The following is a 20,543-nucleotide window of genomic DNA, read 5'->3' as shown; positions in this document are numbered from 1 at the left end:
CGTATGTAGACCTATGGGTCTGTATCCGTATGTAGACCTATGGGTCTGTATCCGTATGTAGACCTATGGGTCTGTATCCGACCCTATGGGTCTGTATCCATATGTAGACCTATGGGTCTGTATCCGTATGTAGACCTATGGGTCAGTGGCTAGACAGAGATGACGTCTGTGACAGTGATTTAGACTGTATCCATATGTAGACCTATGGGTCAGTGGCTAGACAGAGATGACGTCTGTGACAGTGATTTAGACTGTATCCGTATGTAGACCTATGGGTCAGTGATTTAGACTGTATCCGTATGTAGACCTATGGGTCAGTGATTTAGACTGTATCCGTATGTAGACCTATGGGTCAGTGATTTAGACTGTATCCGTATGTAGACCTATGGGTCAGTGATTTAGACTGTATCCGTATGTAGACCTATGGGTCAGTGGCTAGACAGAGATGACGTCTGTGACAGTGATTTAGACTGTATCCGTATGTAGACCTATGGGTCAGTGATTTAGACTGTATCCGTATGTAGACCTATGGGTCAGTGATTTAGACTGTATCCGTATGTAGACCTATGGGTCAGTGATTTAGACTGTATCCGTATGTAGACCTATGGGTCAGTGATTTAGACTGTATCCGTATGTAGACCTATGGGTCAGTGATTTAGACTGTATCCGTATGTAGACCTATGGGTCAGTGATTTAGACTGTATCCGTATGTAGACCTATGGGTCAGTGATTTAGACTGTATCCGTATGTAGACCTATGGGTCAGTGATTTAGACTGTATCCGTATGTAGACCTATGGGTCAGTGATTTAGACTGTATCCGTATGTAGACCTATGGGTCTGTATCCGTATGTAGACCTATGGGTCTGTATCCGTTGTAGACCTATGGGTCTGTATCCGTATGTAGACCTATGGGTCTGTATCCATTGTAGACCTGGGTCTGTATCCGTATGTAGACCTATGGGTCAGTGGCTTAGACAGAGATGACGTCTGTGACAGTGATTTAGACTGTATCCATATGTAGACCTATGGGTCAGTGGCTAGACAGAGATGACGTCTGTGACAGTGATTTAGACTGTATCCGTATGTAGACCTATGGGTCAGTGATTTAGACTGTATCCGTATGTAGACCTATGGGTCAGTGATTTAGACTGTATCCGTATGTAGACCTATGGGTCAGTGATTTAGACTGTATCCGTATGTAGACCTATGGGTCAGTGATTTAGACTGTATCCGTATGTAGACCTATGGGTCAGTGATTTAGACTGTATCCGTATGTAGACCTATGGGTCAGTGATTTAGACTGTATCCGTATGTAGACCTATGGGTCAGTGATTTAGACTGTATCCGTATGTAGACCTATGGGTCAGTGATTTAGACTGTATCCGTATGTAGACCTATGGGTCAGTGATTTAGACTGTATCCGTATGTAGACCTATGGGTCAGTGATTTAGACTGTATCCGTATGTAGACCTATGGGTCAGTGATTTAGACTGTATCCGTATGTAGACCTACGGGTCAGTGATTTAGACTGTATCCGTATGTAGACCTATGGGTCAGTGATTTAGACTGATTTAGACTGTATCCGTATGTAGACCTATGGGTCAGTGATTTAGACTGTATCCGTATGTAGACCTATGGGTCAGTGATTTAGACTGTATCCGTATGTAGACCTATGGGTCAGTGATTTAGACTGTATCCGTATGTAGACCTATGGGTCAGTGATTTAGACTGTATCCGTATGTAGACCTATGGGTCAGTGATTTAGACTGTATCCTATGGGTCTGTATGTGTAGACCTATGGGTCAGTGATTTAGACTGTATCCGTATGTAGACCTATGGGTCAGTGATTTAGACTGTATCCGTATGTAGACCTATGGGTCTGTATCCGTATGTGGGTCAGTGATTTAGACTGTATCCGTATGTAGACCTATGGGTCAGTGATTTAGACTGTATCCGTATGTAGACCTATGGGTCAGTGATTTAGACTGTATCCGTATGTAGACCTATGGGTCAGTGATTTAGACTGTATCCGTATGTAGACCTATGGGTCAGTGATTTAGACTGTATCCGTATGTAGACCTATGGGTCAGTGATTTAGACTGTATCCGTATGTAGACCTATGGGTCAGTGGCTAGACAGAGATGACGTCTGTGACAGTGATTTAGACTGTATCCGTATGTAGACCTATGGGTCAGTGATTTAGACTGTATCCGTATGTAGACCTATGGGTCAGTGATTTAGACTGTATCCGTATGTAGACCTATGGGTCAGTGATTTAGACTGTATCCGTATGTAGACCTATGGGTCAGTGATTTAGACTGTATCCGTATGTAGACCTATGGGTCTGTATCCGTATGTAGACCTATGGGTCTGTATCCGTATGTAGACCTATGGGTCTGTATCCGTATGTAGACCTATGGGTCTGTATCCGTATGTAGACCTATGGGTCTGTATCCGTATGTAGACCTATGGGTCAGTGGCTAGACAGAGATGACGTCTGTGACAGTGATTTAGACTGTATCCATATGTAGACCTATGGGTCAGTGATTTAGACTGTATCCGTATGTAGACCTATGGGTCAGTGATTTAGACTGTATCCGTATGTAGACCTATGGGTCAGTGATTTAGACTGTATCCATATGTAGACCTATGGGTCAGTGATTTAGACTGTATCCGTATGTAGACCTATGGGTCAGTGATTTAGATTTAGACTGTATCCGTATGTAGACCTATGGGTCAGTGATTTAGACTGTATCCGTATGTAGACCTATGGGTCAGTGATTTAGACCTAGACCTGGGTCAGTGATTTAGACTGTATCCGTATGTAGACCTATGGGTCAGTGATTTAGACTGTATCCGTATGTAGACCTATGGGTCTGTATCCGATTAGACCTATGGGTCTGTATCCGTATGTAGACCTATGGGTCCGTATGTAGACCTAGGGGTCTGTATCCGTATGTAGACCTATGGGTCTGTATCCGTATGTAGACCTATGGGTCAGTGGCTAGACAGAGATGACGTCTGTGACAGTGATTTAGACTGTATCCATATGTAGACCTATGGGTCAGTGGCTAGAGACAGAGATGACGTCTGTGACAGTGATTTAGACTGTATCCGTATGTAGACCTATGGGTCAGTGATTTAGACTGTATCCGTATGTAGACCTATGGGTCAGTGATTTAGACTGTATCCGTATGTAGACCTATGGGTCAGTGATTTAGACTGTATCCGTATGTAGACCTATGGGTCAGTGATTTAGACTGTATCCGTATGTAGACCTATGGGTCAGTGATTTAGACTGTATCCGTATGTAGACCTATGGGTCAGTGATTTAGACTGTATCCGTATGTAGACCTATGGGTCAGTGATTTAGACTGTATCCGTATGTAGACCTATGGGTCAGTGATTTAGACTGTATCCGTATGTAGACCTATGGGTCAGTGATTATGTAGACCTATGGGTCTGTATCCGTATGTAGACCTATGGGTCTGTATCCGATGTAGACCTATGGGTCTGTATCCGTATGGACCTCTGTATCCGATTGTAGACCTATGGGTCTGTATCCGTATGTAGACCTATGGGTCAGTGGCTAGACAGAGATGACGTCTGTGACAGTGATTTAGACTGTATCCATATGTAGACCTATGGGTCAGTGATTTAGACTGTATCCGTATGTAGACCTATGGGTCAGTGATTTAGACTGTATCCGTATGTAGACCTATGGGTCAGTGATTTAGACTGTATCCGTATGTAGACCTATGGGTCAGTGATTTAGACTGTATCCGTATGTAGACCTATGGGTCAGTGATTTAGACTGTATCCGTATGTAGACCTATGGGTCTGTAGTGATTTCTGTATCCGAGACCTATGGGTCTGTATCCGTATGTAGACCTATGGGTCAGTGGCTAGACAGAGATGACGTCTGTGACAGTGATTTAGACTGTATCCATATGTAGACCTATGGGTCAGTGATTTAGACTGTATCCGTATGTAGACCTATGGGTCAGTGATTTAGACTGTATCCATATGTAGACCTATGGGTCAGTGATTTAGACTGTATCCGTATGTAGACCTATGGGTCAGTGATTTAGACTGTATCCGTATGTAGACCTATGGGTCAGTCTGTATCCGTATGTAGACCTATGGGTCTGTATCCGTATGTAGACCTATGGGTCTGTATCCGTTGTAGACCTATGGGTCTGTATCCGTATGTAGACCTATGGGTCTGTATCCGTATGTAGACCTATGGGTCAGTGGCTAGACAGAGATGGTCTGTGACAGTGATTTAGACTGTATCCGTATGTAGACCTATGGGTCAGTGATTTAGACTGTATCCGTATGTAGACCTATGGGTCAGTGATTTAGACTGTATCCGTATGTAGACCTATGGGTCAGTGATTTAGTCTGTATCCGTATGTAGACCTATGGGTCAGTGATTTAGACTGTATCCGTATGTAGACCTATGGGTCAGTGGCTAGACAGAGATGACGTCTGTGACAGTGATTTAGACTGTATCCGTATGTAGACCTATGGGTCAGTGATTTAGACTGTATCCGTATGTAGACCTATGGGTCAGTGATTTAGACTGTATCTGTAGACCTATGGGTCTGTATCCGTATGTAGACCTATGGGTCTGTATCAGATTTATGGGTCTGTATCCGTATGTAGACCTATGGGTCTGTATCCGTATGAGACCTATGGGTCTGTATCCGTGTAGACCTATGGGTCAGTGGCTAGAGATGACGTCTGTGACAGTGATTTAGACTGTATCCATATGTAGACCTATGGGTCAGTGGCTAGACAGAGATGGGTGACAGTGATTTAGACTGTATCCGTATGTAGACCTATGGGTCAGTGATTTAGACTGTATCCGTATGTAGACCTATGGGTCAGTGATTTAGACTGTATCCGTATGTAGACCTATGGGTCAGTGATTTAGACTGTATCCGTATGTAGACCTATGGGTCAGTGATTTAGACTGTATCCGTATGTAGACCTATGGGTCAGTGGCTAGACAGAGATGACGTCTGTGACAGTGATTTAGACTGTATCCGTATGTAGACCTATGGGTCAGTGATTTAGACTGTATCCGTATGTAGACCTATGGGTCAGTGATTTAGACTGTATCCGTATGTAGACCTATGGGTCAGTGATTTAGACTGTATCCGTATGTAGACCTATGGGTCTGTATCCGTATGTAGACCTATGGGTCTGTATCCGTATGTAGACCTATGGGTCTGTATCCATATGTAGACCTATGGGTCTGTATCCGTATGTAGACCTATGGGTCAGTGGCTAGACAGAGATGACGTCTGTGACAGTGATTTAGACTGTATCCATATGTAGACCTATGGGTCAGTGGCTAGACAGAGATGACGTCTGTGACAGTGATTTAGACTGTATCCGTATGTAGACCTATGGGTCAGTGATTTAGACTGTATCCGTATGTAGACCTATGGGTCAGTGATTTAGACTGTATCCGTATGTAGACCTATGGGTCAGTGATTTAGACTGTATCCGTATGTAGACCTATGGGTCAGTGATTTAGACTGTATCCGTATGTAGACCTATGGGTCAGTGGCTAGACAGAGATGAGACAGTGATTTAGACTGTATCCGTATGTAGACCTATGGGTCAGTGATTTAGACTGTATCCGTATGTAGACCTATGGGTCAGTGATTTAGACTGTATCCGTATGTAGACCTATGGGTCAGTGATTTAGACTGTATCCGTATGTAGACCTATGGGTCAGTGATTTAGACTGTATCCGTATGTAGACCTATGGGTCAGTGATTTAGACTGTATCCGTATGTAGACCTACGGGTCAGTGATTTAGACTGTATCCGTATGTAGACCTATGGGTCAGTGATTTAGACTGTATCCGTGTAGACCTATGGGTCAGTGATTTAGACTGTATCCGTATGTAGACCTACGGGTCAGTGATTTAGACTGTATCCGTATGTAGACCTATGGGTCAGTGATTTAGACTGTATCCGTATGTAGACCTATGGGTCAGTGATTTAGACTGTATCCGTATGTAGACCTATGGGTCAGTGATTTAGACTGTATCCGTATGTAGACCTATGGGTCAGTGATTTAGACTGTATCCGTATGTAGACCTATGGGTCAGTGATTTAGACTGTATCCGTATGTAGACCTATGGGTCAGTGATTTAGACTGTATCCGTATGTAGACCTATGGGTCAGTGGCTATTCTGTGAGATTTAGACTGTATCCGTATGTAGACCTATGGGTCAGTGATTTAGACTGTATCCGTATGTAGACCTATGGGTCAGTGATTTAGACTGTATCCGTATGTAGACCTATGGGTCAGTGATTTAGACTGTATCCGTATGTAGACCTATGGGTCAGTGATTTAGACTGTATCCGTATGTAGACCTATGGGTCAGTGATTTAGACTGTATCCGTATGTAGACCTATGGGTCAGTGATTTAGACTGTATCCGTATGTAGACCTATGGGTCAGTGATTTAGACTGTATCCGTATGTAGACCTATGGGTCAGTGGCTAGACAGAGATGACGTCTGTGACAGTGATTTAGACTGTATCCGTATGTAGACCTATGGGTCAGTGATTTAGACTGTATCCGTATGTAGACCTATGGGTCAGTGATTTAGACTGTATCCGTATGTAGACCTATGGGTCAGTGATTTAGACTGTATCCGTATGTAGACCTATGGGTCAGTGATTTAGACTGTATCCGTATGTAGACCTATGGGTCAGTGGCTATGACGTCTGTGACAATGATTTAGACTGTATCCGTATGTAGACCTATGGGTCAGTGATTTAGACTGTATCCGTATGTAGACCTATGGGTCAGTGATTTAGACTGTATCCGTATGTAGACCTATGGGTCAGTGATTTAGACTGTATCCGTATGTAGACCTATGGGTCAGTGATTTAGACTGTATCCGTATGTAGACCTGGGTCTGTATCCGTATGTAGACCTATGGGTCTGTATCCGTATGTAGACCTATGGGTCTGTATCCGTATGTAGAGGGTCTGTATCCGTTGTAGACCTATGGGTCTGTATCCGTATGTAGACCTATGGGTCAGTGGCTAGACAGAGATTCTGTGACAGTGATTTAGACTGTATCCATATGTAGACCTATGGGTCAGTGATTTAGACTGTATCCGTATGTAGACCTATGGGTCAGTGATTTAGACTGTATCCGTATGTAGACCTATTGGTCTGTATCCGTATGTAGACCTATGGGTCTGTATCCGTATGTAGACCTATGGGTCTGTATCCGTATGTAGACCTATGGGTCTGTATCCGTATGTAGACCTATGGGTCTGTATCCGTATGTAGACCTATGGGTCAGTGGCTAGACAGAGATGACGTCTGTGACAGTGATTTAGACTGTATCCATATGTAGACCTATGGGTCAGTGGCTAGACAGAGATGACGTTGACAGTGATTTAGACTGTATCCGTATGTAGACCTATGGGTCAGTGATTTAGACTGTATCCGTATGTAGACCTATGGGTCAGTGATTTAGATCTGTATCCGTATGTAGACCTATGGGTCAGTGATTTAGACTGTATCCGTATGTAGACCTATGGGTCAGTGGCTTTAGACTGAGATGAGACCTGGGACAGTGATTTAGACTGTATCCGTATGTAGACCTATGGGTCAGTGATTTAGACTGTATCCGTATGTAGACCTATGGGTCAGTGATTTAGACTGTATCCGTATGTAGACCTATGGGTCTGTATCCGATGTAGACCTGGGTCTGTATCCGGGTCTGTATCCGTATGTAGACCTATGGGTCTGTATCCGATTTAGACCTACTGTATCCGTATGTAGACCTATGGGTCAGTGGCTAGACAGAGATGACGTCTGTGACAGTGATTTAGACTGTATCCATATGTAGACCTATGGGTCAGTGGCTAGATTCTGTGACAGTGATTTAGACTGTATCCGTATGTAGACCTATGGGTCAGTGATTTAGACTGTATCCGTATGTAGACCTATGGGTCAGTGATTTAGACTGTATCCGTATGTAGACCTATGGGTCAGTGATTTAGACTGTATCCGTATGTAGACCTATGGGTCAGTGATTTAGACTGTATCCGTATGTAGACCTATGGGTCAGTGGCTGATTTATGACGTCTGTGACAGTGATTTAGACTGTATCCGTATGTAGACCTATGGGTCAGTGATTTAGACTGTATCCGTATGTAGACCTATGGGTCAGTGATTTAGACTGTATCCGTATGTAGACCTATGGGTCAGTGATTTAGACTGTATCCGTATGTAGACCTATGGGTCTGTATCCGATTTAGACCTATGGGTCTGTATCCGTATGTAGACCTATGGGTCTGTATCCATTTAGACCTATGGGTCTGTATCCGTATGTAGACCTATGGGTCAGTGGCTAGACAGAGATGACGTCTGTGACAGTGATTTAGACTGTATCCATATGTAGACCTATGGGTCAGTGGCTAGACAGAGATGACGTCTGTGACAGTGATTTAGACTGTATCCGTATGTAGACCTATGGGTCAGTGATTTAGACTGTATCCGTATGTAGACCTATGGGTCAGTGATTTAGACTGTATCCGTATGTAGACCTATGGGTCAGTGATTTAGACTGTATCCGTATGTAGACCTATGGGTCAGTGATTTAGACTGTATCCGTATGTAGACCTATGGGTCAGTGGCTAGACAGAGATGACGTCTGTGACAGTGATTTAGACTGTATCCGTATGTAGACCTATGGGTCAGTGATTTAGACTGTATCCGTATGTAGACCTATGGGTCAGTGATTTAGACTGTATCCGTATGTAGACCTATGGGTCAGTGATTTAGACTGTATCCGTATGTAGACCTATGGGTCAGTGATTTAGACTGTATCCGTATGTAGACCTATGGGTCAGTGATTTAGACTGTATCCGTATGTAGACCTATGGGTCAGTGATTTAGACTGTATCCGTATGTAGACCTATGGGTCAGTGATTTAGACTGTATCCGTATGTAGACCTATGGGTCAGTGATTTAGACTGTATCCGTATGTAGACCTATGGGTCAGTGATTTAGACTGTATCCGTATGTAGACCTATGGGTCAGTGATTTAGACTGTATCCGTATGTAGACCTATGGGTCAGTGATTTAGACTGTATCCGTATGTAGACCTATGGGTCAGTGATTTAGACTGTATCCGTATGTAGACCTATGGGTCAGTGATTTAGACTGTATCCGTATGTAGACCTATGGGTCAGTGATTTAGACTGTATCCGTATGTAGACCTATGGGTCAGTGATTTAGACTGTATCCGTATGTAGACCTATGGGTCAGTGGCTAGACAGAGATGACGTCTGTGACAGTGATTTAGACTGTATCCGTATGTAGACCTATGGGTCAGTGATTTAGACTGTATCCGTATGTAGACCTATGGGTCAGTGATTTAGACTGTATCCGTATGTAGACCTATGGGTCAGTGATTTAGACTGTATCCGTATGTAGACCTATGGGTCAGTGATTTAGACTGTATCCGTATGTAGACCTATGGGTCAGTGATTTAGACTGTATCTGTATGTAGACCTATGGGTCAGTGATTTAGACTGTATCCGTATGTAGACCTATGGGTCAGTGATTTAGACTGTATCCGTATGTAGACCTATGGGTCAGTGGCTAGACAGAGATGACGTCTGTGATAGTGATTTAGACTGTATCCGTATGTAGACCTATGGGTCAGTGATTTAGACTGTATCCGTATGTAGACCTATGGGTCAGTGATTTAGACTGTATCCGTATGTAGACCTATGGGTCAGTGATTTAGACTGTATCCGTATGTAGACCTATGGGTCAGTGATTTAGACTGTATCCGTATGTAGACCTATGGGTCAGTGGCTAGACAGAGATGACGTCTGTGACAATGATTTAGACTGTATCCGTATGTAGACCTATGGGTCAGTGATTTAGACTGTATCCGTATGTAGACCTATGGGTCAGTGATTTAGACTGTATCCGTATGTAGACCTATGGGTCAGTGATTTAGACTGTATCCGTATGTAGACCTATGGGTCAGTGATTTAGACTGTATCCGTATGTAGACCTATGGGTCTGTATCCGTATGTAGACCTATGGGTCTGTATCCGTATGTAGACCTATGGGTCTGTATCCGTATGTAGACCTATGGGTCTGTATCCGTATGTAGACCTATGGGTCAGTGGCTAGACAGAGATGACGTCTGTGACAGTGATTTAGACTGTATCCATATGTAGACCTATGGGTCAGTGATTTAGACTGTATCCGTATGTAGACCTATGGGTCAGTGATTTAGACTGTATCCGTATGTAGACCTATGGGTCAGTGATTTAGTCTGTATCCATATGTAGACCTATGGGTCAGTGATTTAGACTGTATCCGTATGTAGACCTATGGGTCAGTGGCTAGACAGATGGGTGACAGTGATTTAGACTGTATCCGTATGTAGACCTATGGGTCAGTGATTTAGACTGTATCCGTATGTAGACCTATGGGTCAGTGATTTAGACTGTATCCGTATGTAGACCTATGGGTCAGTGATTTAGACTGTATCCGTATGTAGACCTATGGGTCAGTGATTTAGACTGTATCCGTATGTAGACCTATGGGTCAGTGATTTAGACTGTATCCGTATGTAGACCTATGGGTCTGTATCCGTATGTAGACCTATGGGTCTGTATCCGTATGTAGACCTATGGGTCTGTATCCGTATGTAGACCTATGGGTCAGTGGCTAGACAGAGATGACGTCTGTGACAGTGATTTAGACTGTATCCATATGTAGACCTATGGGTCAGTGATTTAGACTGTATCCGTATGTAGACCTATGGGTCAGTGATTTAGACTGTATCCATATGTAGACCTATGGGTCAGTGATTTAGACTGTATCCGTATGTAGACCTATGGGTCAGTGATTTAGACTGTATCCGTATGTAGACCTATGGGTCTGTATCCGTATGTAGACCTATGGGTCTGTATCCGTATGTAGACCTATGGGTCTGTATCCGTATGTAGACCTATGGGTCTGTATCCGTATGTAGACCTATGGGTCTGTATCCGTATGTAGACCTATGGGTCAGTGGCTAGACAGAGATGACGTCTGTGACAGTGATTTAGACTGTATCCATATGTAGACCTATGGGTCAGTGATTTAGACTGTATCCGTATGTAGACCTATGGGTCAGTGATTTAGACTGTATCCGTATGTAGACCTATGGGTCAGTGATTTAGACTGTATCCGTATGTAGACCTATGGGTCAGTGATTTAGACTGTATCCGTATGTAGACCTATGGGTCAGTGATTTAGACTGTATCCGTATGTAGACCTATGGGTCTGTATCCGTATGTAGACCTATGGGTCTGTATCCGTATGTAGACCTATGGGTCTGTATCCGTATGTAGACCTATGGGTCTGTATCCGTATGTAGACCTATGGGTCAGTGGCTAGACAGAGATGACGTCTGTGACAGTGATTTAGACTGTATCCATATGTAGACCTATGGGTCAGTGATTTAGACTGTATCCGTATGTAGACCTATGGGTCAGTGATTTAGACTGTATCCGTATGTAGACCTATGGGTCAGTGATTTAGTCTGTATCCATATGTAGACCTATGGGTCAGTGATTTAGACTGTATCCGTATGTAGACCTATGGGTCAGTGGCTAGACAGAGATGACGTCTGTGACAGTGATTTAGACTGTATCCGTATGTAGACCTATGGGTCAGTGATTTAGACTGTATCCGTATGTAGACCTATGGGTCAGTGATTTAGACTGTATCCGTATGTAGACCTATGGGTCAGTGATTTAGACTGTATCCGTATGTAGACCTATGGGTCAGTGATTTAGACTGTATCCGTATGTAGACCTATGGGTCAGTGATTTAGACTGTATCCGTATGTAGACCTATGGGTCTGTATCCGTATGTAGACCTATGGGTCTGTATCCGTATGTAGACCTATGGGTCTGTATCCGTATGTAGACCTATGGGTCAGTGGCTAGACAGAGATGACGTCTGTGACAGTGATTTAGACTGTATCCATATGTAGACCTATGGGTCAGTGATTTAGACTGTATCCGTATGTAGACCTATGGGTCAGTGATTTAGACTGTATCCATATGTAGACCTATGGGTCAGTGATTTAGACTGTATCCGTATGTAGACCTATGGGTCAGTGATTTAGACTGTATCCGTATGTAGACCTATGGGTCTGTATCCGTATGTAGACCTATGGGTCTGTATCCGTATGTAGACCTATGGGTCTGTATCCGTATGTAGACCTATGGGTCTGTATCCGTATGTAGACCTATGGGTCTGTATCCGTATGTAGACCTATGGGTCAGTGGCTAGACAGAGATGACGTCTGTGACAGTGATTTAGACTGTATCCATATGTAGACCTATGGGTCAGTGATTTAGACTGTATCCGTATGTAGACCTATGGGTCAGTGATTTAGACTGTATCCGTATGTAGACCTATGGGTCAGTGATTTAGTCTGTATCCGTATGTAGACCTATGGGTCAGTGATTTAGACTGTATCCGTATGTAGACCTATGGGTCAGTGGCTAGACAGAGATGACGTCCTGTGACAGTGATTTAGACTGTATCCGTATGTAGACCTATGGGTCAGTGATTTAGACTGTATCCGTATGTAGACCTATGGGTCAGTGATTTAGACTGTATCCGTATGTAGACCTATGGGTCTGTATCCGTATGTAGACCTATGGGTCTGTATCAGTATGTAGACCTATGGGTCTGTATCCGTATGTAGACCTATGGGTCTGTATCCGTATGTAGACCTATGGGTCAGTGGCTAGACAGAGATGACGTCTGTGACAGTGATTTAGACTGTATCCATATGTAGACCTATGGGTCAGTGGCTAGACAGAGATGACGTCTGTGACAGTGATTTAGACTGTATCCGTATGTAGACCTATGGGTCAGTGATTTAGACTGTATCCGTATGTAGACCTATGGGTCAGTGATTTAGACTGTATCCGTATGTAGACCTATGGGTCAGTGATTTAGACTGTATCCGTATGTAGACCTATGGGTCAGTGATTTAGACTGTATCCGTATGTAGACCTATGGGTCAGTGGCTAGACAGAGATGACGTCTGTGACAGTGATTTAGACTGTATCCGTATGTAGACCTATGGGTCAGTGATTTAGACTGTATCCGTATGTAGACCTATGGGTCAGTGATTTAGACTGTATCCGTATGTAGACCTATGGGTCTGTATCCGTATGTAGACCTATGGGTCTGTATCCGTATGTTTATGGGTCTGTATCCGTATGTAGACCTATGGGTCAGTGGCTAGACAGAGATGACATCTGTGACAGTGATTTAGACTGTATCCGTATGTAGACCTATGGGTCAGTGATTTAGACTGTATCCGTATGTAGACCTATGGGTCAGTGATTTAGACTGTATCCGTATGTAGACCTATGGGTCAGTGATTTAGACTGTATCCGTATGTAGACCTATGGGTCTGTATCCGTATGTAGACCTATGGGTCTGTATCCGTATGTAGACCTATGGGTCTGTATCCGTATGTAGACCTATGGGTCAGTGGCTAGACAGAGATGACGTCTGTGACAGTGATTTAGACTGTATCCGTATGTAGACCTATGGGTCAGTGATTTAGACTGTATCCGTATGTAGACCTATGGGTCAGTGATTTAGACTGTATCCGTATGTAGACCTATGGGTCAGTGATTTAGACTGTATCCGTATGTAGACCTATGGGTCAGTGATTTAGACTGTATCCGTATGTAGACCTATGGGTCAGTGATTTAGACTGTATCCGTATGTAGACCTATGGGTCAGTGATTTAGTCTGTATCCGTATGTAGACCTATGGGTCAGTGATTTAGACTGTATCCGTATGTAGACCTATGGGTCAGTGATTTAGACTGTATCCGTATGTAGACCTATGGGTCAGTGATTTAGACTGTATCCGTATGTAGACCTATGGGTCAGTGATTTAGACTGTATCCGTATGTAGACCTATGGGTCAGTGATTTAGACTGTATCCGTATGTAGACCTATGGGTCAGTGATTTAGACTGTATCCGTATGTAGACCTATGGGTCAGTGATTTAGACTGTATCCGTATGTAGACCTATGGGTCAGTGATTTAGACTGTATCCGTATGTAGACCTATGGGTCAGTGATTTAGACTGTATCCGTATGTAGACCTATGGGTCAGTGATTTAGACTGTATCCGTATGTAGACCTATGGGTCTGTATCCGTATGTAGACCTATGGGTCTGTATCCGTATGTAGACCTATGGGTCTGTATCCGTATGTAGACCTATGGGTCAGTGGCTAGACAGAGATGACGTCTGTGACAGTGATTTAGACTGTATCCATATGTAGACCTATGGGTCAGTGATTTAGACTGTATCCGTATGTAGACCTATGGGTCAGTGATTTAGACTGTATCCATATGTAGACCTATGGGTCAGTGATTTAGACTGTATCCGTATGTAGACCTATGGGTCAGTGATTTAGACTGTATCCGTATGTAGACCTATGGGTCTGTATCCGTATGTAGACCTATGGGTCTGTATCCGTATGTAGACCTATGGGTCTGTATCCGTATGTAGACCTATGGGTCTGTATCCGTATGTAGACCTATGGGTCTGTATCCGTATGTAGACCTATGGGTCAGTGGCTAGACAGAGATGACGTCTGTGACAGTGATTTAGACTGTATCCATATGTAGACCTATGGGTCAGTGATTTAGACTGTATCCGTATGTAGACCTATGGGTCAGTGATTTAGACTGTATCCGTATGTAGACCTATGGGTCAGTGATTTAGTCTGTATCCGTATGTAGACCTATGGGTCAGTGATTTAGACTGTATCCGTATGTAGACCTATGGGTCAGTGGCTAGACAGAGATGACGTCTGTGACAGTGATTTAGACTGTATCCGTATGTAGACCTATGGGTCAGTGATTTAGACTGTATCCGTATGTAGACCTATGGGTCAGTGATTTAGACTGTATCCGTATGTAGACCTATGGGTCTGTATCCGTATGTAGACCTATGGGTCTGTATCAGTATGTAGACCTATGGGTCTGTATCCGTATGTAGACCTATGGGTCTGTATCCGTATGTAGACCTATGGGTCAGTGGCTAGACAGAGATGACGTCTGTGACAGTGATTTAGACTGTATCCATATGTAGACCTATGGGTCAGTGGCTAGACAGAGATGACGTCTGTGACAGTGATTTAGACTGTATCCGTATGTAGACCTATGGGTCAGTGATTTAGACTGTATCCGTATGTAGACCTATGGGTCAGTGATTTAGACTGTATCCGTATGTAGACCTATGGGTCAGTGATTTAGACTGTATCCGTATGTAGACCTATGGGTCAGTGATTTAGACTGTATCCGTATGTAGACCTATGGGTCAGTGGCTAGACAGAGATGACGTCTGTGACAGTGATTTAGACTGTATCCGTATGTAGACCTATGGGTCAGTGATTTAGACTGTATCCGTATGTAGACCTATGGGTCAGTGATTTAGACTGTATCCGTATGTAGACCTATGGGTCTGTATCCGTATGTAGACCTATGGGTCTGTATCCGTATGTAGACCTATGGGTCTGTATCCGTATGTAGACCTATGGGTCAGTGGCTAGACAGAGATGACATCTGTGACAGTGATTTAGACTGTATCCGTATGTAGACCTATGGGTCAGTGATTTAGACTGTATCCGTATGTAGACCTATGGGTCAGTGATTTAGACTGTATCCGTATGTAGACCTATGGGTCAGTGATTTAGACTGTATCCGTATGTAGACCTATGGGTCTGTATCCGTATGTAGACCTATGGGTCTGTATCCGTATGTAGACCTATGGGTCTGTATCCGTATGTAGACCTATGGGTCAGTGGCTAGACAGAGATGACGTCTGTGACAGTGATTTAGACTGTATCCGTATGTAGACCTATGGGTCAGTGATTTAGACTGTATCCGTATGTAGACCTATGGGTCAGTGATTTAGACTGTATCCGTATGTAGACCTATGGGTCAGTGATTTAGACTGTATCCGTATGTAGACCTATGGGTCAGTGATTTAGACTGTATCCGTATGTAGACCTATGGGTCAGTGATTTAGACTGTATCCGTATGTAGACCTATGGGTCAGTGATTTAGACTGTATACGTATGTAGACCTATGGGTCAGTGATTTAGACTGTATCCGTATGTAGACCTATGGGTCAGTGGCTAGACAGAGATGACGTCTGTGACAGTGATTTAGACTGTATCCGTATGTAGACCTATGGGTCAGTGATTTAGACTGTATCCGTATGTAGACCTATGGGTCAGTGATTTAGACTGTATCCGTATGTAGACCTATGGGTCTGTATCCGTATGTAGACCTATGGGTCTGTATCCGTATGTAGACCTATGGGTCTGTATCCGTATGTAGACCTATGGGTCTGTATCCGTATGTAGACCTATGGGTCAGTGGCTAGACAGAGATGACATCTGTGACAGTGATTTAGACTGTATCCGTATGTAGACCTATGGGTCAGTGGCTAGACAGAGATGACGTCTGTGACAGTGATTTAGACTGTATCCGTATGTAGACCTATGGGTCAGTGATTTAGACTGTATCCGTATGTAGACCTATGGGTCAGTGATTTAGACTGTATCCGTATGTAGACCTATGGGTCAGTGATTTAGACTGTATCCGTATGTAGACCTATGGGTCAGTGATTTAGACTGTATCCGTATGTAGACCTATGGGTCAGTGATTTAGACTGTATCCGTATGTAGACCTATGGGTCAGTGATTTAGACTGTATCCGTATGTAGACCTATGGGTCTGTATCCGTATGTAGACCTATGGGTCTGTATCCGTATGTAGACCTATGGGTCTGTATCCATATGTAGACCAATGGGTCTGTATCCGTATGTAGACCTATGGGTCAGTCGCTAGACAGAGATGACGTCTGTGACAGTGATTTAGACTGTATCCGTATGTAGACCTATGGGTCAGTGATTTAGACTGTATCCGTATGTAGACCTATGGGTCAGTGATTTAGACTGTATCCGTATGTAGACCTATGGGTCAGTGATTTAGACTGTATCCGTATGTAGACCTATGGGTCAGTGATTTAGACTGTATCCGTATGTAGACCTATGGGTCAGTGGCTAGACAGAGATGACGTCTGTGACAGTGATTTAGACTGTATCCGTATGTAGACCTATGGGTCAGTGATTTAGACTGTATCCGTATGTAGACCTATGGGTCAGTGATTTAGACTGTATCCGTATGTAGACCTATGGGTCTGTATCCGTATGTAGACCTATGGGTCTGTATCCGTATGTAGACCTATGGGTCTGTATCCGTATGTAGACCTATGGGTCTGTATCCGTATGTAGACCTATGGGTCTGTATCCGTATGTAGACCTATGGGTCAGTGGCTAGACAGAGATGACATCTGTGACAGTGATTTAGACTGTATCCGTATGTAGACCTATGGGTCAGTGGCTAGACAGAGATGACGTCTGTGACAGTGATTTAGACTGTATCCGTATGTAGACCTATGGGTCAGTGATTTAGACTGTATCCGTATGTAGACCTATGGGTCAGTGATTTAGACTGTATCCGTATGTAGACCTATGGGTCAGTGATTTAGACTGTATCCGTATGTAGACCTATGGGTCAGTGATTTAGACTGTATCCGTATGTAGACCTATGGGTCAGTGATTTAGACTGTATCCGTATGTAGACCTATGGGTCAGTGATTTAGACTGTATCCGTATGTAGACCTATGGGTCAGTGATTTAGACTGTATCCGTATGTAGACCTATGGGTCAGTGATTTAGACTGTGTCCGTATGTAGACCTATGGGTCAGTGATTTAGACTGTATCTGTATGTAGACCTATGGGTCAGTGATTTAGAATGTATCCGTATGTAGACCTATGGGTCAGTGATTTAGACTGTATCCGTATGTAGACCTATGGGTCCGTGATTTAGACTGTATCCGTATGTAGACCTATGGGTCAGTGGCTAGACAGAGATGACGTCTGTGACAGTGATTTAGACTGTATCCGTATGTAGACCTATGGGTCAGTGATTTAGACTGTATCCGTATGTAGACCTATGGGTCAGTGATTTAGACTGTATCCGTATGTAGACCTATGGGTCAGTGATTTAGACTGTATCCGTATGTAGACCTATGGGTCAGTGGCTGACAGAGATGACGTCTGTGACAGTGATTTAGACTGTATCCGTATGTAGACCCATGGGTCAGTGATTTAGACTGTATCCGTATGTAGACCTATGGGTCAGTGATTTAGACTGTATCCGTATGTAGACCTATGGGTCAGTGATTTAGACTGCATCCGTATGTAGACCTATGGGTCAGTGATTTAGACTGTATCCGTATGTAGACCTATGGGTCAGTGGCTAGACAGAGATGACGTCTGTGACAGTGATTTAGACTGTATCCGTATGTAGACCCATGGGTCAGTGATTTAGACTGTATCCGTATGTAGACCTATGGGTCAGTGATTTAGACTGTATCCGTATGTAGACCTATGGGTCAGTGATTTAGACTGTATCCGTATGTAGACCAATGGGTCAGTGATTTAGACTGTATCCGTATGTAGACCTATGGGTCAGTGATTTAGACTGTATTCGTATGTAGACCTATGGGTCAGTGATTTAGACTGTATCCGTATGTAGACCTATGGGTCAGTGATTTAGACTGTATCCGTATGTAGACCTATGGGTCAGTGATTTAGACTGTATCCGTATGTAGACCTATGGGTCAGTGATTTAGACTGTATCCGTATGTAGACCTACCGAAAAGGCTTATTCTTATCCTTTCACATAGTTGTATACAGTGAAACAGTGAAAGGCTCAGTTCTGCGAAAGCTGCTGGAGGTCAAATCGGCATTAGGTCAGGTCCCTATCAGGAGGGTTTGTGTAGGGGGGGCAGATAGAATGGATGTCTAAGGCGGCTCCACGGCTACGTGCTTGAGGAACCCAGTTATCTGATTGGTTAGGTCAGGTCCCTATCAGGAGGGTTTGTGTAGGGGGGGCAGATAGAATGGATGTCTAAGGCGGCTCCACGGCTACGTGCTTGAGGAACCCAGTTATCTGATTGGTTAGGTCAGGTCCCTATCAGGAGGGTTTGTGTAGGGGGGGCAGATAGAATGGATGTCTAAGGCGGCTCCACGGCTACGTGCTTGAGGAACCCAGTTATCTGATTGGTTAGGTCAGGTCCCTATCAGGAGGGTTTGTGTAGGGGGGGCAGATAGAATGGATGTCTAAGGCGGCTCCACGGCTACGTGCTTGAGGAACCCAGTTATCTGATTGGTTAGGTCAGGTCCCTATCAGGAGGGTTTGTGTAGGGGGGCAGATAGAATGGATGTCTAAGGCGGCTCCACGGCTACGTGCTTGAGGAAATAGTCGGCGGACCCCAGTTATCTGATTGACAGATCAAGAAATAATCAGAAACATTTCCTTTACTTGTCCTTGATACCTTCAGTCAACTTCCAACGTCACGTCTGAGACATGGGGAAAAAATGACGTCAAATGAAAGTGACATGCTTTTTAAATTATTTTGGAGCCCAGATTGCATTAGTAAGGTACTTGGCTCTGGCACCACTGTGGTTATCTGTCCAGACGTGACCCGAGCCCGACCGTGGTGTTTCTGTGTGTGTGTGTGTGTGTGTGTGTGTGTGTGTGTGTACCTTGGAGTTGAGGTCTCTGTGGTAGATGTTCTTGTAGTGCAGGTAGGTCATGCCTCTGCTGATGTCACATGCCAGATCCACCTTCTCCCTCCAACACAGAGACACGTCCTCCTGGGCCAAGAGGTCCTCCAGACAGCCCCCACTCACATACTGGCAGCACAGAGAGAGGCTGCGTAAGAACCATAGATATCCTATATCCAAGGGTTATACATATACAATCCCTCAAAACCACCGTGACTACTGCCAGGTGCACAAAATACAGAGGGAATGTGCCGCTGAGATCCCTTACGTGTTTCTATGTGATATACCATATAGGTCGTGTTTCTAGGAGTTTTACACAGGCATACCAGTCTCTTCCCTTCCAACACTGCTACTATGGTGAGATGCACACATGTACTGAGAGGAAAACACATCTGCTATCTGTGATCATCAACACGATCACAAACATACTGACAATCTTACCTCCAAGATTGGATACAGCTTATCCTCCCGCACGCAGATTCCAAGATACCTAGGAAGAATCAGAAAACAGATGATAATAATGGTTAGCATTAGTATCACAATGTCAAGCTGTTTTTGCAACAACTACACATCTTCCTCTAAAAACAGGCATTTGTCAAATATGTTGGACCGACCGGACAATGTTGGGGTGCGAGAGCTTCCGCAGTAGACTGATCTCTCGTACGATGATGTCCTGGTCCACGTCGTTCTTATAGATCTTGACCACCATCACTTTTCTTGTGGTACAGTGTGACACCTAGACAACAGAGGGCGATATAGTGTGTTTCTACAGTTCTGTCCT

The 20,543-nt window shown here is 43.9% G+C and overlaps 1 protein-coding gene across 2 annotated transcripts in view; it reads right to left on the bottom strand.

The window, feature by feature from the left end:
- The window catches only part of LOC115125735 (dual specificity testis-specific protein kinase 2-like), a 96,809-nt gene that overhangs the window by 44,296 nt on the left and 31,970 nt on the right, over window positions 1–20,543 (bottom strand). For both annotated transcript variants that reach the window (XM_065004659.1, XM_065004660.1), the window contains 3 exons: window positions 20,377–20,498; window positions 20,204–20,252; window positions 19,742–19,891 (listed from right to left, as the gene is read on the bottom strand). In XM_065004659.1, coding sequence (XP_064860731.1) covers window positions 19,742–19,891; window positions 20,204–20,252; window positions 20,377–20,498 — 321 coding nt within the window. The remainder of the gene's footprint in view (window positions 1–19,741; window positions 19,892–20,203; window positions 20,253–20,376; window positions 20,499–20,543) is intronic.

This window comes from Oncorhynchus nerka, linkage group LG19, assembly GCF_034236695.1.
Source record: "Oncorhynchus nerka isolate Pitt River linkage group LG19, Oner_Uvic_2.0, whole genome shotgun sequence".
Taxonomy (NCBI): domain Eukaryota; kingdom Metazoa; phylum Chordata; class Actinopteri; order Salmoniformes; family Salmonidae; genus Oncorhynchus; species Oncorhynchus nerka.
The sequence above is the reverse complement of the archived record's forward strand: the minus strand, read 5'-3'. Positions and strand labels throughout refer to the sequence as shown.